Source organism: Nicotiana tomentosiformis, chromosome 1, assembly GCF_000390325.3.
Source record: "Nicotiana tomentosiformis chromosome 1, ASM39032v3, whole genome shotgun sequence".
Taxonomy (NCBI): Eukaryota; Viridiplantae; Streptophyta; class Magnoliopsida; order Solanales; family Solanaceae; genus Nicotiana; species Nicotiana tomentosiformis.
In genome coordinates this window covers 48,913,219-48,940,684 of record NC_090812.1, presented here as the reverse complement: position 1 = coordinate 48,940,684, position 27,466 = coordinate 48,913,219, and the positions used below count along the sequence as shown (strand labels likewise).

General features: G+C 40.5%; 1 protein-coding gene and 1 pseudogene across 1 annotated transcript; both read right to left on the bottom strand.

The window, feature by feature from the left end:
• Positions 1 to 17,164: 17,164 nt before the first annotated feature.
• LOC104102758 (probable receptor-like protein kinase At5g24010) lies at positions 17,165 to 22,518 on the bottom strand (annotated as a pseudogene).
• On the bottom strand, positions 18,347 to 22,264 carry LOC138896840 (uncharacterized). Its single transcript, XM_070182215.1, has 2 exons — positions 22,126 to 22,264; positions 18,347 to 21,584 (listed from the first exon to the last, which is right to left on the bottom strand). The coding sequence occupies exon 2, from the start codon at positions 20,585 to 20,587 to the stop codon at positions 18,698 to 18,700; it is 1,890 nt and encodes a 629-aa protein (XP_070038316.1). The 5' UTR covers positions 20,588 to 21,584; positions 22,126 to 22,264; the 3' UTR covers positions 18,347 to 18,697.
• Positions 22,519 to 27,466: the final 4,948 nt, after the last annotated feature.

The following is a 27,466-nucleotide window of genomic DNA, read 5'->3' as shown; positions in this document are numbered from 1 at the left end:
ATATTTTAATTTAAAATTTCAGGACAAAATAAGTACTAGCTAATCTCTAAATAACATCCCTGAGAATGGCAATCTGTACACTTGCTCCGATTCAAACTAGACAAGCAGACTCCATGATTTACAACTTAAAGAAGGCAAAAGGAGAGTTCTTGAGAATAAAATGGGAAACCAAACCATGATTTGTCTGAGTTCATGAAGTTTTGACTAAAGAAGATTCCTGACGTCACTGTTTTTGGCTCACAAATAGCCCACCTTATTGAGCACTTTGTAGGGTGATGAATGAAGACGACAAAAATGGGGCTGCTGGGAATTAGATAAATAGCACTATGGAACTAAGCCCTGCACCAAACAAATGGCAAAAAGGCTGATTATACTTAAGAGTTCATACCTATGCACCAACCTCCTTTTGCAACAGCTGAAAAGAATAACACGGAATTCAGCCATCAATTGAGGACCACAGAAGGTATGCCTTCATTGGCATACGCTTCTGTTGACAAGATGTTCTCTGAATCGTGTCAATCTATTAGAAGTTTGCAATATCTGCAATCATCATAGATCAAGATCAGCAATAGTTCTCGATGTCTTCATCGACCACTACACCGCCCAACTCCACCCCAACTTGCACTAGTGGAAGGGGTCATTGGGGCAAACATAAACAAGCTAGGAAGCAAGCTATAAGAAACAAAATGGTGTTTCATAACATTGATTAAATCGAGGAAAGCAATATAGAAAAGGCAAATAGAAAACTGCTTGCGAACTTAATAAGACATTTGCAGCCCACAAAGTCAGAGAACTTCATAAAGACTAACCAAACTAACAAACAAGAAACTCTAGTTTCCATATGCTTTAGGCTCCAGATGGCTTACAGCAACAATTAGAGTACCGTTGTAGAAATTTTTCCTTTATGTTGCAAAATAATAAATAGACCAACGCTAAATCTGCCATTCATTTCCCCCTTCCAGCTTCCAGCAACAGTTATCTTGTTCTCCCCATGTGTTCAGCTGAAGGTTTCTGTGATGTTTTGTATTCAAGTAACCTCGATAACCAATTAATTATGCTAATACCTCCAAAAGTATAAACATTCTGGTGGGTAGCTACATCATATTTATACTTCTACTAATAGATGGTTTTCTAGGAAAGCACCATCAAATCAGCATTCACTAAACAAACTGAATCTAATCTAAAGCTCCATCGGATATAAAAAGTATAACCACCTAAAAGAAGTTCCTCACTGCCATGCAAGTTTTGACTAAATCCAAGAAACAATAAGGCAAACAAGAATTCCCAGCTACCAGCATGAGTAACATGAAACTCCAATTGATAAACGCAAAGCTACCTTCAATGAAACAAACACTTAATGTTTCTTTTTTTTTTTTTTTTTAGTTTTTTTTTTTTGTGTGTGTGTGTGTGTACAGCTTCCAAATCAGGAAAGAAATATGATTTACGGCAAGCAGACCTTAGTGCTTTTCGACCATCTTGAATTTGCTCATGCTAAAAACTTTTGTTAACAACAGAGAAACATGATAGGTTTCAGGAAAAATCAGCATTGCATAGTGCAAAGTACTTCGAATATATGTACAGAAAAAGGAGAACCGGAGAAAAGAGGACAGTAGGGACTTCTCCAATCCTTGACCCTGAACCTGAAAGGAGGAAGAACTTGTTGGTCTCAAAAAAGGCAAGTTCTAGGAACAGAATCTGCAGCTCAAGATAGTAGTACCGAATATGCTCTAATGTTCCCTTTTTAAGCTAGATATCGAGTTTAATGAGTAGGAAAGGTTACTTCAACCAACCAAGAGACATATTCAGAAATGCCTTTTCCTATTGAACAAGCCTAGTGTGAGCATGAACACCTAAACGACCAGTGCTATGCAGATGACGGCCTTTAGAAAATTCACCAAAGTAAATGTCTATATCTACACTAAAGTAACTTCTGAAAGTCTACCCAAGTAACTATACAAATTGTTACATAAGGAGGCAGTAATATCAAACTGTGAATATACATATGTAGTCAGTAGTCACTACCTGCAGTTGACGTGCTGACCTCACTAACAATGTTCAGAGTGTTGATATGGCTTCCCTTTAAGTTCTATCGTCAGTCAATTCATTTTTGGGGAATCCTAGAAATAGACCCAAAAACTTTCGCCAATTCTTCGATGTTCTGTAATATTTTGTTTACATTTGCACATATATAATTCTTTGATGTTCTTCGATGTTCTGATATATAATTCTCAGACCATTTTCCGGTGATGATGGAGTTGCATTAGGGGTCGGCACTCAGCCCTTTTTTGTTTGCTCTGGTGATAGATGTACTGACGCACCACATCCAAGGGGAGGTGCCGTGGCGCATGCTATTTTGCAGATGATATTGTATTGATTGACGAGACGCGAGATGGTGTGAACGCGCAATTAGAGGTATGGAGGCAGACCCTGAAATTTAAAGGTTTCAAGTTGAGCAGGACCAAGATAGAATACTTAGATTGTAAGTTCAGTGGCGAGACGCAAGGAGGGGAAGGGGAGATGAGGCTGGACTCGCAGGTCATCCCTAGGAGAGGGAGTTTTAAGTACTTGGGTCTATTATTCAGGGGGATGGGAGATTGATGAAGATGTCACACATCGTATGGGGCGGGATGGATGAAATGGAGACTCGCTTCCAGTGTTTTGTGTGACAAGAAGGTGCCACCGAAACTTAAGGGTAAATTCTACAGAGTGGTAGTCAGACCAACGATGTTGTATGGGGCTGAGTGTTGGCCAGTCAAGATCGCTCATATCCAGAAGATGAAGGTAGCAGAGATGAGGATGTTGAGATGGATGTGCAGGCACACCAGGTTAGATAGGATCAGAAATGAGGTTATTCGCGACAAGGTGGGTGTGGCCCCTATTGAGGACAAGATGTGGGAAGCGCGACTTAGGTGATTTGGACATGTGAAGAGGAGGAGCACAGACGCCCTGGTGAGGAGGTGTGAGAGGTTGACATTGGAGGGCCTACGGAGAGGTAGAGGTAGGCCAAAGAAGAGGTGGGGAGAGGTGATTGGGCAAGACATGGCGCAGTTTCAGCTGACCGAGGACACGACCCTTGATAGGAAGGTATGAAGGTCGAGGATTAGGGTAGTAGAGTAGGTAGTCTAGAGTGTTCATAACAGTAGTATTGGCACGCTGTCTCGCTTTCTGTTGGTAGTAGATTTTTATGACCTACCGTTATTTCTTTAGGTGTTGATCACCTTACTATCTTGTTTTTATTCTACTTTTATATGGCTTCTTGGTACTATCCCTTCTTGTCTATATTTTCATTAATATGGTACTTATGCTTTCCTAAGCCGAGGGTCTATTGGAAATAGCCTACTCTATCCTCACAAGGTAGGGTAAGGTCTGCGTACACACTACCCTCCCCATACCTCACGGTGTGGGATATTACTGGGTATGTTGTTGTTTATTTGCACATATAGTTGGCTATGGAAGCAAAGGATCCATATAGGTGATATCAATTAGTTCGGATTAAGGGTTAACCATTGTTGTTACACGTTTATTAAGTCGATAACGATAAGTGCGAAATTTAGAGAACCGCCGAATTTCAATAAAGAAAATTTATTACCCGCATTTGAGTGCAATGTGCTCAAATAGAGGGTGATTGCCTACATGTCTAAACAACTGAAGGTGCATGAGAAGAACTATCCTTTCCACGACCTCAAGTTAGCAGCTATTGTTCATGCCTTGAAGATCTGGCGGCACTATTTGTATGGTGTCCCTTGTGAGGTCTACACCGACCACTGGAGTCTACAACATCTGTTCAAACAGAAGGATCTTAACTTGTGGCAGCGGAAGTGGTTAGAGTTTCTTAAGGACTATGATATCACCATTCTATATCATCCCGGGAAGGCCAATATGGTGGTCGATGCCTTGAGTCGCAAGGCGGAGAGTTTGGGCAGGTTAGCATATCTACCGGTAGCAGAGAAGCCATTAGTCTTGGATGTTCAGGCCTTGGCCTACCAGCTTGTTAGATTGGATGTTTCTGAGCAGAGCCGAGTTTTAGCTTGTATGGTTTCACGGTCTTCTCTTTATGATTGTATCAGAGAGAATCAGTATGACGACCCACATCTGCTTGTCCTCAAGGACACGGTTCAGTACGGCGATGCCAAGAAGGTCATTATTGGAGATGATGGTGTATTACAGATGCAGGGCATGCTATGTGTGGCCAATGTAGATGGCTTACGTGAGTTGATTCTCCAGGAGGCTCACATTTCGCGGTACTCCATTAATCCAGGTGCCGCGAAGATGTATCAGGACTTGAGGCAGCACTATTGGTGGAGGCAGATGAAGAAGGACATAGTGGAATATGTAGCTTGGTGCCTAAACTGTCAGCAGGTGAAGTATGAGCATCAACGGCCAGGTGGATTGCTTCAGAGGTTAGAGATCCCAGAGTGGAAATGGGAGCGGATCACTATGGATTTTGTTGTTGGGCTCCCGCGGACTCAGAAGAAGTTCGATGCAGTTTGGGTGATTGTGGATAGATTGACCAAGTCAGCTCATTTCATTCCAGTGGTGACTACTTACTCTTCAGAGCAGCTGGCTCAGGTTTATATTCATGATATTGTCATGTTTCATGGCGTGCCGGTATCTATCATCTCTAACTGGGGTACGCAGTTTACATCGCGGTTCTGGAGGGCCATACAGCGTGAGTTGGGCACGCGGGTGGAGTTGAGTACAATATTTCACCCTCAAACGAACGGACAATCCGAGCGCACTATTCAGATATTGGAGAATATGCTTCATGCGTGTGTGATGGAGTTTAGGGTTCTTGGGATCAGTTCTTGCTGCTCGCGGAGTTTGCCTACAACAACAGTTAACAATCGAGCATTCAGATGGCCCCGTTTGAGGCTTTGTATGGTAGGCGGTGCCGGTCTCCGGTGGGTTGGTTTGAGCCGGGTGAGGCTAGGCTACTGGGTACAGACTTGGTCCAGGATGCCTTGGAAAAGGTTAAATTGATTCGGGATCACCTTCGTACAGCCCAATCCAGACAGAAAAGTTATGCGGATCGGAAGGTTCGCGACGTTGCATTCATGGTTAGGGAGCGGGTCTTGCTCCGGGTTTCACTCATGAAGTGTATTATGAGGCTCGGAAAGAAGGGCAAGTTGAGCCCTAGGTATATCGGACCTTTTGAGATTCTTGAGAGGGTTGGAGAGGTGGCCTACAAACTTGCACTACCACCTAGTCTAGCTGCAGTTCATCTAGTGTTCCATGTTTCTACGATTCGGAAGTATCACGGCGATCCGTACATGTGGTAGACTTCAGCTCAGTTTAGTGGAGTCGGTAGCCATTTTGGACAGGCAGGTTCGAAAGTTGAGGTGGAAGAAAATTGCTTCAGTGAAGGTTCAGTGGAGGGGTCAGCCAGTCGAGGAGGCGACTTGGGAGACCGAGCATGATATGCATAGCCGTTATCCTCATCTTTTCACCACTTCAGGTATGTCTCTATACTCGTTTGAGGACGAACGTTTGTTTTAAGAAGGGGAGGATGTAACGACCCGACCGGTCGTATGTATGTGCCGAAAAATGGAGGAATGACGGTCGTATAAAATGAGAATAACGAGTTGATCTCGACTCGTACAGTCACGGGGTGGCGGATTTGCATGGACTATCAGAAACTGAACACAGCCACTCGAATGGACCATTTCCCATTGCCTTTCATTAACCAAATATTGGACAGGTTAGTTGGGCGGTCCCACTTCTGTTTCTTGGATGGATACTCAGGGTATAACCAGATCTCAATAGCCTCGGAAGACAGAGAGAAAACATCTTTTACTTGTCCATATAGCATATTTGCCTTTCGAAGAATGCCCTTTGGACTTTGCAATGCACCGGCTACATTCCGGCGGTGCATGATAGCCATTTTCACTGACATGGTGGAGGATATTATGGAGGTGTTTATGGATGATTTCTCCGTGGTGGGGGATTCATTTGAAGATTGTCTTCACAACTTAAGAAGAGTGCTCAAAATATGTGTAGAGACAAATCTAGTGCTGAATTGGGAAAAGTGCCATTTTATGGCACAAGAAAGAATAGTGTTGGGGCATCGAGTGTCCAGCAAGGGCATTGAAGTCGACCATGCCAAGGTTGATGTGATTGAGAAGCTGCTACCGCCCACTTCGGTAAAGGCAGTGAGAAGTTTCCTTGGGCACGCCGGGTTCTATAGGCGATTCATTAAAGATTTTTTCCAAAATTGATAACCCCTTATGTAAGCTGCTTGAAAAGGATCAGCCCTTTGTGTTTTCTAATGATTGCAGGTTGGTTTTTGAGGAGCTGAAGAAGAGATTGGTGACTGCACCCATCTTAGTGGCACCCAACTGGGAGCAACCATTCGAGCTCATGTGCGACGCCAGTGATTATGCTATAGGAGCAGTCTTGGGGCAATGCAAAGACAAAATGATGCACCCGATTTACTATGCAAGCAGGACGCTCAGCGGTGCACAACTCAATTACACTGTAACGGAAAAGGAAATGCTGGCTGTAGTATTTGCCTTCGACAAATTCAGGTCGTACTTAATTGGTTCAAAAGTTATTGTTTATACTGACCATGCAGCAATTAGGTACTTGATTGCAAAGAAGGAGTCAAAGCCACGCTTGATTCGCTGGGTTCTTTTGCTACAAGAATTCGATCTGGAAATCTGTGACAGAGAGGGGACAGACAATCAAGTGGTAGACCACCTCTCAAGATTGGAAAGAGCAGAAAAGAGAATGGAGGTTGAAGACATAACAGAGACATTCCCGGATGAACAGTTACTTGTTGTGACAATGGAGGAGACGCTATGGTATGCGGATATTGCTAACTATTTAGCAAGCGGTATTGTACCTTATGAACTCTCCTCAATTCAAAAGAAAAAGTTCTTCCACGATTGTTGAGCCTATTATTGGGACGAACCTCTATTGTTTAAAATATGTGTAGATAACATGATCCGGAGGTGCATCCCCGAGAAAGATCAACCTTATGTTTTGCAGGCTTGCCATGCTTCACCATATGGTGGACACTTTGGAGGAATCCGAACAGCAGCAAAAGTGTTGGAATCAGGATTGTATTGGCCTACCCTGTTCAAGGATGCCCATGCTTGGGTCAAAACTTGCGATGAATGCCAAAGGACAGGCAACATATCTCGCCATCGCGAGATGCCGATGACCACAATTCAAGAGATGGAGGTTTTTGACATGTGGGGGATCAGCTTTATGGGGCCGTTCGTCAGCTCGTATAGTAACAAATATATATTGGTAGCGGTTGACTATGTCTCCAAGTGGGTCGAAGCGGTGGCTCTCCCAACCAATGATGCAAAAGGGGTAACAAGTTTCCTAAAGAAAAACATCTTCACTCGTTTTGGCACCCCGAGAGCTATAATCAGTGATGGTGGAACCCATTTTTGCAATAGAGCGTTCGCACGTCTGTTGGAAAAGTATGGAGTTCGCCACAAAGTAGACCATCGTACCACCCACAGACGAGCGAGCAAGTTGAAGTGTCCAATAGAGAAATTAAAAGTGTCTTGACAAAGACAGTGAATGCAACAAGGACTGATTAGGCGAAGAAGCTGGATGATGCATTATGGGCCTACCGCACAGCATTCAAAACTCCAATTGGTATGTCACCATACAAGTTGGTGTTTGGAAAAGCATGCCACCTTCCGGTAGAGCTCGAACATAAAGCACTTTGGGCACTACGGCAGTTGAATCTGGATATAGAGACCGCAGGCACCAGCAGAGTCACTGAGTTACATGAGCTCGAGGAATTCAGGTTATATTATACAAAGAAAAGATGAAAATGATCCATGAAAAGCACATCTTAGATCGGAGCTTCTAAGCCATGAGATCTAGTGTTGTTATATAACTCGAGATTGACATTGTTTTCAGGTAAGTTGAAGTCCCGATGGTCAGGACCCTTCAGACTGGTGCATGTGTTCTCAAGTGGAGCTGTAGAGATTGAATCCGAAGATGGGACAAACAAGTTCACGGTAAATGGGCAAAGGTTGAAACATTACCTTGGAATGGTCGAAGAGAAAGGGGATAGAGTGGTGATAACTTTGGAAGAGCCCCAGTACGCGAACGAGGAGTGATAATGAAAGCCTGCGTCGTGCCACGACGTTAAATTAGGCGCTTCCTGGGAGGCAACCCATGGTTTGTCATAAATCGTCGTGCTGCGACGCTAACTTAGGCGTTTTTTGGGAGGCAACCCATTATTTTCTTACTCTCGTTGTTGTAATTGATTTTGAATGACTTTGACCGATCTAATAGTGTACAGGGCAAAAATTATGCGCATCGGAAGGATTCGGGGGTCGAAATTAACCCGAGAATAGATAAAAATACGGCAAAGACAAAACTTGGCTGAAGACGGAGATCCGCGGCCGCGAATTGGATCGCGAATAAGGCTGCAGATTTTGGCATGTGTTATGCCCCCCGTCCGCAGATTGGACCGCAGATTGGGGCGCGGATTTTTGGTCCCCCTCTGCCCAGAATCCGCGGCCGCGAATTGGACCGCGGATTTGGGCGCGGATATGGGGCGTGTCCAGGTAAGTTTTTTTTTAATTTTTAGTCAACTTTTTTTATGTTCCCTAACTTAAACGCCCATCACCCCCACTTCCCCTCCCACTTCCCCACTTATCTTCTTTCCTTCCTAACTTCAAGTCCCCAAACCTTTCTCCTTCCCCCCACAACTAAAATGCCCCCCTCCCTTCCCCCATATTTTTCTTTAAACACAAGACTCTTCTCCTTCCTTCTCTTCTCCACTCAACCAATCTCCAACCTCCGTTCTTCTCAAGATCTCCAAGTAAGTACATGATTTTATTCCTCTTTCTTAGTATTTTTTTTTTCTTTTCAGTGATTTTTTTTTCTTTCAATCTGTTCCCTTGCTATTGTATGTATAGGGTAGTAAAATCATAGGTGCTTTTGTATGGGATTTGGATTGTGGTTTATATGTGGTATATGGAGGCTATTTGAATTGGTTGATTTGGGGGAAGCCATTGTTGGGTTTGTGAGGAATGGTAGTCTAATTGGGTCTTTGGGTGACTTGGGGGAACATATGCACACTACATATTTGTTGATTTGCCTTAATGAGTGTTGAATATAAATTGTGACCAATTGTGCGAGCGAAGTCTGAGTAACCGCTATTGGGTCACATATTCTGCTCTCCACTGATAGTAGTATTTATTGTGTAGGTAACATGCAACCTTCAAGGAAGAGACGCGCTACTGGGGACTCATCAAGTGGTCATGGAGGCTCATCTCGGGGACGGGCACCGGCCAGTGCAGCTCAGTTTGATCGTACCAGGTTTGTCTCTAGAGCTGCCCAAGACCGTTTCAGTTTGAAGGCCACTAAAAAAAACCTGTACCGGAAAGGGGTATTGATAGTGCGTCCCTCCAGGATGAGTGCCCTAATATATATCGGGAGTTGATTAGGCGCAACAGATTGGACAGCCTTTTCGAAGAGCCGGAGGAGGGTAACTTGATGCTTGTCCGGGAGTTCTATGCCAACTGCCCTGAACATGAGGATAGAATATGCACTGTGCGACACACGAGGGTGGATGCCTCGATAGAAGCCATCAGGAGAGTGTATCGATTGCCTGAATTCAATGGGGAGGAGGATTTCTATGATACTTACAGAAGAAAACCCATCACATGGAACAGGTTTTTCAGAACTATCTGTGCACCAGACAAAGAGGTAGTGTGGGTTGTGCCGGGATCGAAGCTACACTCTGCCTCACTCACTTTTGAAGGAAAGTGTTGGTTTTACATCATCAACAGTCGCTTGCTGCCGTCCCACAACACCATGGAGGTAAATGGTCCGAGAGCTGCCTTGATATGGTGCTTCGTGAATGGCCACGACTTTGATGTGGCCAGGGTTATTCAGTCTGAGATGTTCGTCCGTTCAAAACAGAAGAGGTATGGGTTCTTTTTCCCTTCTCTGATCACTAGATTGTGCCGGGCAGCAAGGGTGCCTGAGAACCCAAATGCGGATGGCATGGTAAAGAAAGAAGCAAAGTTCCGGGCAGACAAAGTGACCATCGGGAAAGACCCGGTGGCACCAGGGGCAACTCATAGTGACGATTCTAATGAGTCGGAAGAGGGCGATGAAGGGCATGAGGAGGTTGAACCTGCCTCACCCCCACAGGAACAAGTTGCAGCGGCTGAAGGACCATCCCAGGTCAGACGGAGTACACGGATGACATCCTTAGAACAAGACATGGTAGGACTGCGCACTTCCGTCACGGAGTTGGGGGCTAGAGTTGATACTTTGGCCACCCAAAATGCGATATCAGAAAAGAAAATTATGGGCTGGCTGCGTGCGCTGGGGAGAGCATGTCATCTCAACCCTGGCACTGTCTCCGATCAAGACTGATCCACCAGGGAAGTTCCTTTACCTCGCATTACTTTACTTTGTATGACATGGGGATATGCCATCTTTTTAAGTGTGGGGTTGGGGATACTTTGTTGTATGTTTTATGTAGATAGTTTCGTAGTTTATTTGTATAAATCAATTTCGACTTGGCCCGACGATGGATATTATTCGACGGGTTTCTTGAGGGACTAAAGTCGGAAAAAAAAAAACAAAAAAAGATTTTCTTTTATAGTAGTGTATCAATTCCCCCTTAGTTTTTTTCAAACCACGGTTCTTTTCCAAGGGTTTTGTTTGAATCGGGTATAGTTAGCTTTTTATTTTTAGTTAGGAATTTATGGGCTATGGGCAGAATTAGAATAGGATCCCTTAATTTCGTAATGCCTTGAATATAGCGGTTACTTTAGTGTGACGCTTAGGCTCATTTGTTGACTCCTATAAGAAGGCCTTAAAATGTATGTTCTTAATTTGGCTTAAGTACCCTGATCTGAGTGTTTGATGATCTAATCTGGAATGAGTGATGTTCCATGTGTGTGCGAGGCTTGTTATATTCTGTGCACGACATTTAACGCCTAGAACTTGCCTTGTGTGTCTGCAAAGCGAAATGATAGTCTTGTTTAGTCTAGGAAGTGATATAGGCATTTCTTTGTTGAACCATATATATATACATACTCCACCCACCTATTTGCTATGTACCATAGTTAACCTCGTTGAGCCTGTAATCCTGTTTCCTTGGCAACCACATTACAAGCCCTATCCTTTGATTGAATTGACCATCTTTTTGAACCATTTACCTCTCGTAAGCACTTGAAATACTATGAATTTACAAAGGATAAAGTGTGGGGTAGTTGGTGGAGCTTTTGAGTGGAACACGGAAAATAAGGAGAAAGGTATATCTTGTTGGAAAAGCCACTTATGAAAAAAAATGAAAAAAAAGAACATTGTTAATAGTGTATCATGTTGATTGGTAATAATTCTTTGGTGGCTTTTAAGGTGATTGTGCTCAAAGAAGAAGTGTGGGGTGGTATATGTGGTGTTAAAGATGAAAATATTGGTTTAACTTAGGTGTGGACTTGATTGTAAAATAAATGTATTAAAGTACTTAGGGAGGTGTGGACTTGATTGTAAAATAAATGTATTAAAGTGCTTAGGGAGGTGTAGTCATTATTATATCCAAATATATCCTACCCAACCTGCAGTCTACATTACATCCAAATAAAGTCCTACTTGATCCTAGACTGAGTGAGCTCAATTAGTAGAGTCGTACACTATGGGCAAGCCTATGGTGCGCTTTTGGTGGCACAAGAATGTCATTTCTGAGGGTGAGTGAATTATGTTCCTTTTAAAGTTCCTCAGTATGTGTGAATTTTACTGATTGTGAAATGAGTCTCTTTTGTTATGAGCAGGTACTTGATTCATGAAGGAGAGATAAGTTTGGACCTATGAATTAGAGTAAATAAGCCGGTTAGGAACATTGCATGACTAGAGGGAGTCAACTCTTGAGGTGTAGATGTTGCACTAATGTCCTCAATTTATGTGAAATATTCTTGGTGTGCCGAGTAGGGAAGTCGCTCAGTGAAGTTAGGCCTCTTAGAGTGTGGTTTGATTGCTCGGGGACGAGCAATGGTTTAAGTATGGGGTGTTGATAGTAGGCTATATTTATGCAATTTAAACACTAGTTACACTCTAATTTAGCCGTACTTTATTGATATTTGAATGCTAAAAGATAACAAAATACCCTAATTAAGAATTTGATGCTTTGCAGGAGCTACTCCGAGCTAGGAGGGAGCTAACGAGTGTTTTGGAGTCAACATGGAGTATGAAAGGCCAATCGAAGGTTAGCCCGGTCGAAAAGGAGCGAGAAAAGCAAGCGAGACGACCCCTCCACGTGCGCGGCCGCGAAGGGCCGCGAATTGATCCGCGAACTCAAGGCAGTGAGGCAGTGAAAATCCGCGGCCGCTGACGGGCGGACGAAAGCCAAACATACAGGGTTAATTATGTAATTTCCTAGGCGACTAACCTAAACCTATATGAAGCCTAAACTCGCCCAGAAGTCAGAGATAGCTGGTTTTAGAAGATTTTAGAGGCAAGAACAAGGGAGAGAAGACGGATAATTTCCTAAGAGTTTTTATCATTCTTCTTCATACTTCTATTTGTTGATTATGAATTATTTTAGTGATTTGTTTTCCATTAGTATGAGTAGCTAAATCTATTATCTAAGGTTGATGGAACCAATTGCTGGGTGAAGTCTTGACTCTATTTTGTTATAATTGAGTCGTGTTTGTTCTGTGATTGTTCAACTACGTATTGTATTGTGGTTAATTTGAAGGGCCCTTGATTAATCGTATCTAGTTACCTTGTGTTGCTTGAGAAAGAATACTTGGTTAGATTGTTATTGAACAACACCACTTTTGGGTAAGTTAAGAGATTAATTACTTGAATTTAAAAGTGGGGTTAGAAATAACAAAGCTTTGGTGGGATAATTCTGAGTTGCATAAATTGTTAACTAGAGTAGTTCGAGAGAATGCTTCTAGTAAATTATCGTAATTGATCGAGAGGTAATTACAGTATCCCGGAACTCATAATCCTCAAAGAGTATTACGGCGAGATTATAGCTAAAGAGTTAAGAACTAATCCGGCAATTGGAGAAATCAATAGCCCTAGATCCTTTTACCCTTGAATTCAATTTTAGTCTTGATTATTGCTAATTTTATTGTCATTTTTCCTTAGCTAAATAAATTCCACTGATTATTCATAAAACTCTTGCATTCGGAAGTTGTCTGAGCTTATCATTAGCATTATTTAAAGTTGTAGTAAATAGGTTAGTTCCCTGTGGGATTCGACTCCAGACTTGAACAGGGTTATATTTGCAGCGACCGCTTAGTCCTTTTTACATGGCATAGTTGGGCGTGATCAATGCATCTTATGCTATAGAAACGATTGAGAAACTCTTGCTCTAACTGCTCCCAACTATCGATGGAACTAGATTCGAGATTTGTGTACCAATCGAATGCATTACCTTTGAGAGATCGAATAAACTGTTAGACAAGATAATCGCCATACGTTCTAGCATTATTGCAAGTTTCAACAAAGTGTGCTACATGTTGTCGCGGATTTCCCTTGCCGTCAAATTGTTACAACATAGGAGGTTGATAACCAACATGCATCTTCAAGTTATCAATTCTTCGTGTATACGGCTTTGCATATGTGAGAGATAATTTGGACGACTCAGGCTTATCTTTGATAGACTCCATGATGAAGTCCTTTCATTTCTCAATGGGAATCAGACCTTCAGCCAAGACTAGAATCTCCTTGGTTGTTGTTGCTTGCTTTTCGAATGAGTTTTCTTTCTCTTGTGATCTTTGAAGATTTAAAGGTATTTGTGCAGATTCTCCCTCTACTATGCTATCCAATATATTTGTTAACTTAGAAAGTTTAGCATCTTGATCTTACACGCGCTTTGATAAGCTTTCAATTTCTTTCGTCAAATTTGCAAGTTGTTCTTCTACAGTAGAAGCTTCAATAACCACTGCTTGCATGATCGCCGTAACGGATGAAGAATAATATGGATCATTGTTGGGATAGAGCTTATGTCACGACCCGAAATCCACCTAGTCGTGATGTCACCTAACCCAACCCGTCAAGTAAGCCAATTAACCACTAACCAATTCTAATAACAATTAATAAAGCAATTAAGTAAAGAAATATCTGAATCTGATACATTCCCTAAGGACTGGTAGTACAAATCATGAGTTTCTAAGAATAGAGTTTGCAAAATTGAAATGAAGTAAATACATCATATGTTTGAAAAGTATATAAACAGAGTTTTATAGATCTAAAGCTACCATGAACAAAAGGCAGCTACAACCGGAACGCAGGTACATCTTCAATTTCGGCTCTCGTCGATCGCAGCAACATCAACAGTCAATATCTGCACGCAAGGTGCAGAAGTGTAGTATGAGTACAACCGACCCCATATACTCAATAAGTAACAAACCTAACCTTAGGTTGAAAGTAGTGACGAGCTAGAACAAAGGTTGGGTCCAATACCTGTGCTAATAAATGGTGTATATTGTCAGCAATCTTTTTGCTGATGTTTAACAATCTCTAAAGAGCAGAAAAATAGAGGAGTCATATCATGAGCCAACTAGTTAGGGATTAAGACTTAGTTAATTGTATTGATTAAGACTTAGTTAACTGTACCAAGACTTAGTTAATTGTATTTTAGTTAATGATTATCCATGCATTTGCACGTCGCACTTGACAATCTTAGAATTGCAATACCAGATTTCCCATTCCCCTTTTCAAGAAGTGCCTTCTAAAGTTAAAGAAGGGGAGTCTTGGAGCAATGGTAAAGTTGTGTCCGTGTGACCTATAGGTCACGGGTTCGAGCCGTGGAAGCAGCCAATAATATTTGCATTAGGTTAGGCCGTCTACATCACACCCCTAGGGGTGCAGCCCTTCCCTATACCCTGCGTGAAGGCGGGATGCTTTTTGCACCGGGCTACCCTTTGTATTCTAAAGTTAAAACAGCAAAGCGAACATAAAGCTCACACTTAAAGTAAAGATGAAGGATATGATTAGCAGAGATGTATCTGATAATACCTAGATGGTGTGACACAAGCGACAGTCAACAACAACAACAACGACCCAGTAAAATCACACAAGTGGGCCGACACAAGCGACAGTCATGGGAGTTAAATAACCTGGACCAAATTCAGACAGCAGACATGATGCTAAAGCCAAAAGGCCTATATGCTCAAAACCTTCAGCTGCGCACTAGTGGCACTTAATGAGAAACATACCAGCACATTGTAAGTTGAAAGTTGTTTGTCAACATTTAGTTTACCAAAAAAAAAAAGACGAACAGAGTGGAGAGAAAGAAAAAGAACATAAGAGAACGCATTCCAAATGGATGACGATAGCTTTGCCATGAAAATCAGAATCCTGAATCTTACATGCTAATAGCTCCTTTTATTTGGTGAAAGGAGCTATTAGTTAAACGCTGAAATTGCAATGCATAAACAGCATAGATGAAAGCAAAGTCAAAGCGAGGTATATGTATAGGAAAAAATGAAGGGAGAAAAGGAGACAATTTCATGATAAGAGGTGGAAGGGACAGAAACTGCAGAGGCAAATAGAAATAACAACAACAACAACCCAGTATAATCCCACTAGTGGGGTCTGGGGAGGGTAGTATGTACGCAGACCTTACCCCTACCCTGAGGCAGTGTTGTGAAGAGCGTGAAGCGAGAAAAAGCGACAATCCCCATTTCGCTTAAAGCGAGAAGCGAAGCGCTCGCTTTTTTGAAGTGAAGCGGAATTTTAGAAAATAAAATAAAATAAATACTGCATAGACAGCACATGTAATTGTAATCAAATGTTCAATACTTCAATGTGAAAACTAAATAGTAGCATCAATTAAAGCACAAAATGAGCATCTTATTCTTCTACAAGATTGTCAAATTATTGTATTCCATTATCATTATTATATTGCTCGTCAACTTCTTCGCCATTAAAAGAACAACTACATAGCACATAACAAAGACAATAAGAACTAACAATAAAGGATATAAAAATTAGAGGTAAAATAAAAAAAACTGGGCAGAGAAAAAAAAAACTGGACAGTAAACTGGGCAATTTTTTCTTTCACTGTTTAAAAATTGGCATCGATTCTGAGAAAGAACCGAAGGTAAAAAAAAAATTTCGCTGCTTTTTGGACGTTTAAACAGTGAAAGAAAAAGAAAAAGAAGAAGGAGAAGAAGGAGAAGAAAAATCAGAACATACCTGTTGTTTGAACTTGAAGTTGATGCTTTCAGTCGATGAAGAAGAAGTCGACTAGTGTCTTTAAAACCCTAGTCTCATTGCATTTGTTAGTTTAATGAAAGACCAGACCTCGTTTTTAATAAAATAGGGCTGGGTCTGTTTTAAAACACAGAAGCGGTCGCTTCTTCGCATCGCATCGCTTTCCCGCTTCTCGCTTTTTAGTGGGAAGCGGTCGCTTTTCTACACCTGAGTCGCTTCAACAGGGTAAAGCGTGCAGCTTCTCGCTTCGCTTCGCTTCTCGCTTAAAGCGAGGAAGCGGGCGCTTTTTTAAATACTGCCCCGGGGTAGAGAGGTTGTTTCCGATAGACCCTCGGCTCCCTCCCTCCAAGAACTCTCCACCTTGCTCTTGGGGTGACTCGAACTCACAATCTCTTGGTTGGAAGTGAAGGGTGCTTACCATCAGAGCAACTCACACCAAAGACGAAATAAGACGAATGTAAATGGTCTTCTATAGACTAATTTGTGTATCAGAAAGGCTGCCTCCAACACCAAAGACATGAGCAACAATTTTAAGGGCTGCAAGGATCTGAATTATTGAACCAGCCTTATTAGTACTTTGGTTGGTGCTCAATAGAAAACACTTGACATTTTCACTGGTAGACCAACCACATCCTTGCAGGATTAGGAGCTACATTTTAGATGCTTCAAGGTATCATCTAGTACCCTTCACCAGCTTTATATTAGAATGATGAAATTACTGATCTATCAAAAATATCATCTATCATCCTCTCAGGCTCAAGCTAACATCTTAAGGTATTTCTGAGACTTACTATAACCAACCTTGCAAGTAATGATTAGATAGTATTGGAGTTGCATTCATCATAAAACATCGACAAATGAGTGCTTGCCCTGAAGTCGCAATCTAATAATCTTAGTTTTCAATCACTAACGTCTACCAGTTCTATGTTTATAGTAAAAACTGTATGACATCAGCATGCAATAGTGAAACAGGAGTCATAATTAAAGTGAGAATGTCCAATTTTCAACAACTCGAGCTTTCAAAGCATACAATACCAATAAATTGAATATGAGTTTGCCAACAAGTTTACAAAGATAAAAGCCTCAGAATCTTCACTTTCTGAATGCTAAGTCGTAAAACATAAGATATAGAAGCACACAAAATATCAAATAGTGGAAAATCAAAAACAAATCCTGTTAGAACAGTAATTTTGCTTTTAATTACATAAATATAAATACTTACAGTACAAGACAACTGAACTCCGTGCTAACGGCAACCCTAAAGGTTTCAAAGTAGTGAAAATTATGATATCTTCTTAATCTTATTTCAGAATCATCACAGCTTATAAGATGACAGATGGTTGCTGTAATTCATATTAACTTCAGGAATCTCGGTGGGTAACCTCCACCAGGTCCCAGAGTCAGTAGCCCCAGCTCTTCTCCGATGCATAATCACAAATGCTATCAGAAGCAAGAAGACAGCAGCTAGCATAGGATATAAGCTACCATTTCCCTTCTTCCAACTCTTCAAGACAGAATGAGCACAAATCTCACCATCAAAACTACCCACAGAATTATTAATCTTCATGATCTCAACCCCATTCAGAATGGCATCTACAGCACGTGCCAGACTCATATTCGATGGCCCAACGCTCAATGTCAAAACACCAGAACAATCTCCATCAACAACAACATCAGCATAGAAAGGGGAAGCCAGCATCCCATTCGTAACTGACGTAAGATCCAAGTTTTTGTAGGCCAAATTGTCGTTCACATACACATTAAAAAATAGCATCCCACGCGCAATACTAGCTATATCACAGAAGAGCATCCTAACCAAGTACTCGTACCCTCCAATCACCAGAAATGTCCATGTCATATTCAACTCAGAGACTGAATCACCCGAACTCCTAATAACTCGAGCAGAATTATAAACATTATCAGCACCAACCTCTCTACTTGCCCCACCATCTTGATAGTTTATACGGCCACCAAAAGGAACCTTTGAAGACCCATCCTTAGACTTAAGATTCTCATCATCAGTAACCCAAGTTCTCCACAATGAATCATTAAAAGGGGTAACTTTCCAACCACCAACATTAACCCTATACACAGTTTCAAACCCATTCTTCAATATTTTTATCAAAACTGACATACTGAGCCACGTCAGCAATCAAATCTTTAGGAGCAGAAATAACCTCAATTGCAACAAACCCGAAATTCCTCACTATATAATAAGAACGAAACACTGATTACAACCTTGAGATATCAATTGCAACACTCAAACTACTATAACAGAAACTAAGTAACTAAGAATAGAGATAAGAATGGGGATGAGAAGCAGAACTCGGAGAAAGGGGATGAGGTACGGATTCAGAAGAGGAGATGAGAAGCACAGTCTTGAGCCGAAGCTTCAACATAATTCGTATATCCCTTTTGCAGCACCTAATTCTCCCTTTTAATAGCTCGACTGTTCTCCCTTTCCCTGGGTCCTATACAAAGTTTTCTAATATTTCAAACAAGCCCTTTACCTTAGTCTTTTGGCCAATCTCGTTCATAACAATACTCCCTTCCTCAATAAGAACCTTGTCCTCAAGGTTCGGGTTAAGAACAATGTTAGTAACACAGTAACACTTGTTCCGCCAATTGTGTCTATACGAAGGTAGTTTCTGTGATAAGAAAAGATGTGATCTATCATCACTGTGTCAAGGTGACATGAGATGGTGGTCAACACAGCATTGACAACCTTTGGGAAAATGTCAGCACTAACCATAAGGCAACAAGCTAGCATCTTGCCATGGAGAGGGTCATACTTGACTTGAGTTTCCTCGACAATTCTATGCAAACCAGTAGCAAGAGCAATGGTGGACTCAATAAGCAGAATGATCTTGGGGTCCTTTAATAGAACTCGTTGTCCACAAAGGATCATAGCGCCTTCCATCATCATCAATAACATATTTGAAATCAAGAAATTATTGGGTTGTACAGCAGCCTGGCAGACATTTGACATATAACTACTCCCAAGAATAGGTGCATATATGAACCTTATTTTCCAGCAATCCAGACTCAATGAAGATGATTCAGTTGACGCATTCTTGCTAACCATTACACAACATAGTGTAGTAGGGGAAATAAGGTTGAAAAGGTCCAAAATCAATCCCAATTGCCTTTGACTACTGTCATTGTCAAGGATAACATCACCTCTAATTACATAATTAATAATTTCAGAAGTCATGTAATGAGCATCATTAATGCATACCAGCTTGATCTCCCCTACACAATATATATTCTTGGCTACTGTGAGAAACCTCGTTCCACCAAGTGAAAGTACACTAAAATGGGCGTCACAGCAAAACTGTAATAGCAACTCATTGAACGTGAATTCTGTTGGACCAAGTTCAAGCATGTCCCCAAGTATAGCAACTTTTGTACTTTGGCAGATGATGTTTCTTAACAACGTAGTGTCACCCTTGGCCAAAAGCAATTCTCCAGAGGAATTAGCTGCATGAAGGAATAAGGCTATCTTAAGGGAACAAGGAAGAAAACTTTTATTTGTGTCATCATAAGAATAGCTGCCAGGTAAAGCAATGTCCATATGTGCTTGAGGCCTCACAGAAGTCCAATCAGCAATATAAAAATGAGTAAACTTAGGTAAAGTAGTAACTGACAGTGCCAAATCAGATTGCAAATTGTAGGAATGCGCAAACCATGGTTGTCCCGGATCCCACACTCTAGTCTTAGAGTTAGAATATGGAATGAAGCACAACCTGCTAGTACATTCCAGTAATAGGAAGACTGCCACATACTTTGTAGAATCTGTTAGAGCCAAAAACTCAAAACTTATTCCAGGATCCCATACACTAAGAGCCGGCGCAGTTGCTATAAAGAAATTAGCACCATGAACACATGAAAATTGACTCAAAATACGTTTATCATTGAATCCCCCAGCATAACTTCCGTTCACACCTTCAAGTGCTTTAACAGAATGCCTTGCACTAGTCAAAATGACACCCTCTTTCTCGATAAAAAAATTATCAAGATATTGATCTTCAAAAATTATAGGGTCCATAAAACATTCAGCAAGATACGTGTCTTCAAAGGTCGCCAATTCAAGTATCCATTTAGGAGGTCTGCTATCATCAGAGGAGGCATTTACATACCTCGTTGGCATAGCTCGTTCCAGATGATCATGCGGCACTACATAAATTTGTGTACCTCCCGAAGCTTGGCATCCAGAGAATACCACTCTACTTTTCAAGCTCTTATGTGTTGCGACATTCCGAAATCCAACAGACAGTAAGGACACAAATGGTTGATTTAATGAGCAAGGAGAAAACTCTACAATCTCGGCACATTCACCGTCTAAATCTGTTGTGGTGATAAGTGGAAGAAATCCCTCAATTTGTGTTAAATCTTCAGATTCAACAGATAAACGCGCACACATGAATCAGCATTAAAATCTTGCCCTGTGTCGAACCAATTTTCCACACAACTATAAAATGGAATAGTCCCTATAGGTGATCCAGACACATAGTCGAGAGATGCACAAGCCCTCGGTTGACAGCAATAACAAGTACCAAGTATATGACAATCGTCCAAATTGAACTAACAAGCACAACAAGTATTCGACCAATAGGAAACTTATCACCCGGGATCAAGCTAGAGAAAGGATCCAAAATCATAGTTGCCATGTGACGGAGCTGTGCAGAGGTATCTCGTTGAGGACTTGTAGCAAACACCTGATCCGCAGAGTTGCTTGAATTTTCCTCCACCTTAGTGTAGTCTCGGTGGTCTGCCTCTGATTTTCCATCGTCTGAATCAGAGTTTGTCTTCATTGCATCTAAAAGTTCCTCAGATTCTATAGACAATATCCCAAATTGTTCCATCTCTTTAGGCACGAAATAGTCTCCGTCAACAAGAGGAACTAACTGAGCTTCATCCTTTGAAAACTGAGAATGCATCTCACTTTGCGGATTTTCATCAAACATCTCGTCTACGACAGTCACATTCTTGCCTCCATCAACGAGACGAGCTTTGGGTTCATGAGTTTCGGGGATTTGAGTTGAGGCAGACTCAGAGGTCACTGGTGGAACCAATGTAGCAGGTAGTCAACACAAGCTTGTGAAGTAACTGCCACTCTTGACGAATCACTGAAGACCCGTTTCTAAAAATGTAGAAGAAACTTCTCCTTGAAATGGTTCCAATCATAAAATTGGTTGTTGCGAAATAACCAATCGAACCACGCTAGGGCATCGCCTTCTAGATAGAAGGAAGGAAGAGGCAGCCAGTCCTTGTTGGAGAAGCCAAGGTATGTGAAGTACAACTCGGCCAGAAAAATCCAGCTATCCGGGATGCCGTCGCCACTGAATCTAGGTAGAAACATCGTCGTTGTTGGAGTCCTATGGATGTAAGCACCAATGTAACAAACCCGAAATTCCTCACTATATAATAAGAACGAAACACTGATTACAACCTTGAGATATCAATTGCAACACTCAAACTACTATAATTAAAACTAAGTAACTAAGAATAGAGATAAGAAGGGGATGAGAAGCAGATCTCAGAGAAAGGGATGAGGTACGGATTCAGAAGAGGAGATGAGAAGCACAGTCTTGAGCCGAAGCTTCAACATAATTCGTATATCCCTTTTGCAGCACCTAATTCTCCCTTTTAATATCTCGACTGTTCTCCCTTTCCCTGGGTCCCATACAAAGTTTTCTAATATTTCAAACAAGCCCTTTACCTTAGTCTTTTGGCCAATCTCGTTCATAACATCAATCCCATTTACAAATGCGAATTTTGAATTATCAATGGGCACAAAGCTGATAACAAGCACATCTGAGTCTACCCCAATCACATAATCCTTTACTATCTCAAAATCCTGACCTATTTCTATACTTAAACTGTTAAATAACACAAACCCATTTGCCAAGACATGAAATTTAGCATTATTAAAATCGAGAGCCGGAAATGGAGACGTACCAAGTGAGTACCAGGGTTCTTGATAAGGAACTTGTACTTAGAGGGGCGCGTGAAAACACGAGCGGTGTGGTAAATTGGGGAAGACTTAGGACTTGGGTTTGTGTCAGTGAATGAAATCGTTCCAGTGGAGGCAAGAAACGACATCGTTGAGTCGCCGGAGAAGTGGCGGTGGTCGGAGTCAACGGTTTTAGGTTCATGGGACCCACAGTTTATGAGGTAGTGATCGATGGGGGAAAAAGATGCTGCGATAAGGTTGAAGCAGAGGAGTGTGAAGGAGAAGTACAGGGCTAAGGTGGAAAAGAGAGTCGCCGTTGTAATTGAACAAAGATCAAAGTGAAGCTATGAAGAGAAGGTTAAAGATGGTGTTTGATGATCATATGGGGGGCGGGGGGGTGGATGTATAAACGTGTGGGACCAATGAGATGTTAGCTGGTGAGTTTTGTCTGTAAACGTGTGGGTCCATCAAATGAGGGCACCGTCAAACCATAAAACCTTATATCACTCCCGGAAAACCTTCCATAAAATCGACCAAAATTGGTCGTATGGCCAATAACCGTTCAAAACGCGATCATTCGAACGGTATTTTAAAGGTCGGAATGATATACCGATCAATATAACAATTTAATTGACATACCAATCAAAATTGATCGGAATATTATTTTAATAATTTAATTTTATCGACCAAACTTGGTCGGTGTATTAAATTTATTAATTTTACCTACTGACCAATTTTGGTCGGTATAGAAAAATATATTTTTTTATAAATAATTAAAATTTAAAAATACCGATCAACTTTGGTCGGTACTGAAAAATATTTTTTTTTATAAATAATTAAAATTTAAAAATACCGACCAAAATTGGTCGGTAAACTGGACAGGGGCAGGCAGCAAGCCGACCAAATTTGGTCGGTAATGTTAAATTTATAGAAATTCATTGTACATTAACCGACCAACATTGGTCGGTAATGTGCAATTTAAAAAAAAATTATTAGTTACCGACCAAGGTTGGTCGGTTTTCTGGGTTTAATTTTGGCAGAACATGCCTGTTTTGGTAGCTACACCTAGGGGTGTCAATGGTTCAGTTCAGCCGGTTATTTTATAAAATTTGTACCATATCAATTTTTCGATTATTCTATTATGTATAACCAAAATTAGACTTTTCGAAAACGTCCCAATCATGTCGGTTTCACTTCGCTATCGGTACGGTTCGGTTAATTTTCATGTAAAACATATCAAATGTCATGTAAAATTCACCAGTAGATAACATACGTTCTTTTATAGGACTTAGTAAAACTTTCTAGACATTTTTACTGATTAAAGGGTGATGAATTAAAAAAAAATGAAAGATGGCTAGAGTATAGATCCATCAACTATTCGACAGCAACGTAAAAAGAAACCAAGTAAAAGAAAAGAAAATAAAAGATATTAACCAAGTTGAGACTCAAGAATAAAGTTTATATTAAATATTCAAAAAGATAAATCTAAATTATATGAAAAGAAACATATTCAATACATTGTAGTTTGCTACTCATAATCGCTAGAATACTTTGTGTCTTGCTAATAAAGATACTTGAAATAATTTAATTTAAGTATAAGTAGCATAATAGGTTTTAGGAATTAGTATTTTGAGTTTAATTACTTGTTGGCTTATAACAGTTTTCATAATTCCAAGGCTCAATGAAAAATTTAATGCTTTATTAGTTTTAAACTTACTATATAAATATTTCACATGTAAAATTTATTCGGTACGGTTCGGTATTTTTTCGGTTTATTTTTATGAAATAAAAAACTTACCCTAATTATCGGTACAGTTATAGATTTATATAAAAACGTATTGTTTCTTTAAAAGAAATCTAAAAATAGGTTTGGTGCGGTACGGTTCGGTCGGTTTAGTCGGTTTTCAAATATCCATTGACATCCCTAGCTACACCACCTGCTAAATAAAAATATCATACCAATACCCCCAATTCACATCTAATAACCACCAATTCACCATATACAACCCCTAATTCATGACTAATCCAACCAAATATCCAACAATAACCAAACATCTAATTAATACTTTAAAACTAACAAATTAAAGTTTAATTGAACATCACAATCCAAAACTAAGCAAAAACTAATTACAACAAGTTCAAAAATGTTCAATATAATTCAAAACCGGTTCTATTAGTCTAGTTCAAAGTATATCAAAATATTGGTCAAGGGGTATTTTCTACAACATCATCACCGTCTCATGAACTTTCATCTATAAGACGGTATAGAGAATGGTCTTGTGGAGGACGGGAAGAACGATCACGGGGAGGACGGGATGAATGATCACGAGGAGGACAGGAGGAACGATCACTTAGAGGTCGAGCCTCTGGCGATGACTCACGAGACCGGGGCAACGGAAAAGCTCCAGTAGAAATGAGAGTTCTTATCTCAGCTTGCATACCAAGGAATTGAGCATCTCTAAGCCTTTCTCTTTCTTTGGCCGCTTCTAGCTCAGATGTAAGCTTTGTCACTGTCTCCCACATAGCCGAGAGGCTCTCCCTATTAAGTTCCTCGCCCTGTGAGGAAGTCCCTATTCCTTGCATTCTACACCTATAACGATGGAATTTTTTCATAGGAAGCCCGTATACCTTCCCCCATTTTGGACCGCCAACAGCCTCCAACCATATTCTTTCAGTATCCTCGTCCGAAGGTTGGGTTGGCTCGTCCGATTCACTAGCTGGCTGACTACGAATGAATTCCTCCACGTTACTTTGGTAGTGACCCTACATTATTTTAAATTAAATTAGTATTTAAAAATTCTTATAAAAGTAAATTATAACACTTAAAGAAAATTGAAAGCTTACATATGCAGTCTCTGCCCGGTCCTCGACCCACCTATCTCCATCCCCCTCTTTCTTCTTCTTTAAAATATGCATCTCCTTGAATAGCTCATCATGGCTCATTGGACGCCCATACTTCTTTTCATGAAAATAAATTAATTTAGTTAATAAATAGAATTGATATACTTAGAAAAGTAAAATAATTTAAGCAATTACCAATCTTCTTTTTATTGTCCCGATGCTGATAGCACCCCCAATGTGCAAGGAGCCTCCCTTCTCGGATGAGCGAGGTTTCTTTCCTTTTTTGCTCCTCCGTAAGAAATCCTCGGTCTGCCATTGCCTTAACAAATCATCCCATAAATGTTGCAGACACCAGTCAAGCCTCTTGTTCTTCTTTCTACCATCCGAAAAATGATCCGCTAATCTCTTGCGGGCTTTATGATAAAAATTTGCAGTCACTTCCTCGCTATAGCGGTCTTCCCATACACACTTGCTCTGCATTTCAAAAGTTAAATATTAGATGGAAACATCATAAATATAAATTATTAAACTGCTTAAAAGAATATTTATACCTTAAACTGGTTGAAAATTTGCTCCTTCAGCGAGAATGGGAAATCAGTCCAAGTCGCATAAGGGCCATCATAAAGGTTTTTGATCACATTGGTGATTATCTTCATAGTCTGCTTACCCGGCTTGAACCTGCAATTTAACAATAAAAATACATGAATATATTAGTAAAAACATTATAAAACAATAAACGCAAAAATAACAAATAACTCTTACCCATCACCCTCAGGGACTATGATGATCCTGCCATAGCGATCATAATGTATTACCTCTGGATCATCATCCTCAGCATGTGTATCGGAGGCACGTGTAGACAGTGTAGGGGGCTCAGAGCTACTGTCTCGCAGGCAAAGGCCTGAAATGGATGGAGTCGATGATGAAGATGGTTGCGATCCCTATGACTGCGACATAGTTAGATGCGATCCATATGGCTGTGATACTGATGGTTGTGATATGTATGGATGTGATCAATGTGGCTGTGATATGTAGGGATGCGATCCACGTGACTGTGATGCAGATCGCTGCGATCCACGTGATTGTGATGCAGATGGTTGCGATCCACGTGGCTGTGAGGCAGCTGGACTGTATGTCAGACGTATAGTCCTATTGCCTTGTGATGGAAGACCTGGTGTCTGGATGAAGGTGTAGGCCTCGTGATGTTGTGGTAGCTCAGTATAGTCGTGTGGTGGAGGATAAGACATAGGCATCTCTGAAGAGGTTGGAAAAGAGAGAGTATTATTATCTACCCTCCTCTTTCCCTTCCTAGACTTTTCTCGACCCCGAGAACTAGTAGGGTCATTGTTACCTTGTCCCTTGCCTTCCATCTGCATAATATAATACATATTTACATTGAAACATATAAGAAACTGGTTATAAAATGAGAGTGCTTTAAAAACCAACTTTTTAATCCTCGTCGACGTATTGTTCCTCGTCCGAGAATTCCTCGTCCTCACTTGTTTGAATTTCATCAGTTGATTCTTCGTCCTCATTTTCTATAATTGTTACTTCATTTATATCAACTTCTTCCAATATGCATTTAGAATGTTCCAAATCATTTTCTAACTGATCGCCCACTATTTGGTGAACGCTGGAGATATCGTTTTGATATGCATCATCTAACACATTTTCAACTTCCACCCTACCTACAGGCTTAGTTTTGATTACAACCCACCAATCGGACTTATTCTGCTGCAATAGATAAGGATCATAATACACTTGCCTAACGTTATGTGCAATTATGAAAGGATCATAGCGATCATACCCCATCGTATGATTAACCTCAATTATGTTGTATTGGTGGTGTACTCTTGTACATCTTGTTGGATTTGGGTCAAACCACTTGCATCTAAAGAGTATCAATTTCTTATATGACAACCTGTATATTCTAGTTGTAATATTTTTTTGACCACACCATAATAATCAATATCTCCAACTTGGTTACCATCACCGCCTTGAACCCACACCCCTCTGTTGTTGCTATTTTTATTTTTAGAGCAATCCTCTGTATGAAACTTATAACCATTCACTACGTACTTAGACATTGTTGTGACATGAAGCCCAGGTCCCCAAGATATATCTTTCAAAAATTGATTTACACTATTATTTGGATTATTTACCTACATAGTGTTAAAAAATATTCATAAGTTAGCATAAACCGAATATATATATATATATATATATATATATATATATATATATATATATATATATATATATATATATATATATATATATATATATATATAGCGGGAACTTTAGAAGAACATTATCAGGATAAACTTACAAACTGTTTAAACCACGTATCAAAACTCCTATATACAACATCATGGCCAAATTGACCCACAAAGTGACTGTGACACATCAAATATTTTTAGTACTTGCATAAATATGTAATCACAGTAAATTTTACATTTTGATAACTAATAAATCAATACTTACTTAAGAAATGGTACAACTTCG

What these genes read in the sequence shown, in the direction of transcription:
- LOC138896840 (XM_070182215.1), bottom strand. Translation starts at nt 20,587, where the DNA reads ATGTGTGCGCGTTTATCTGTTGAATCTGAAGATTTAACACAAATTGAG.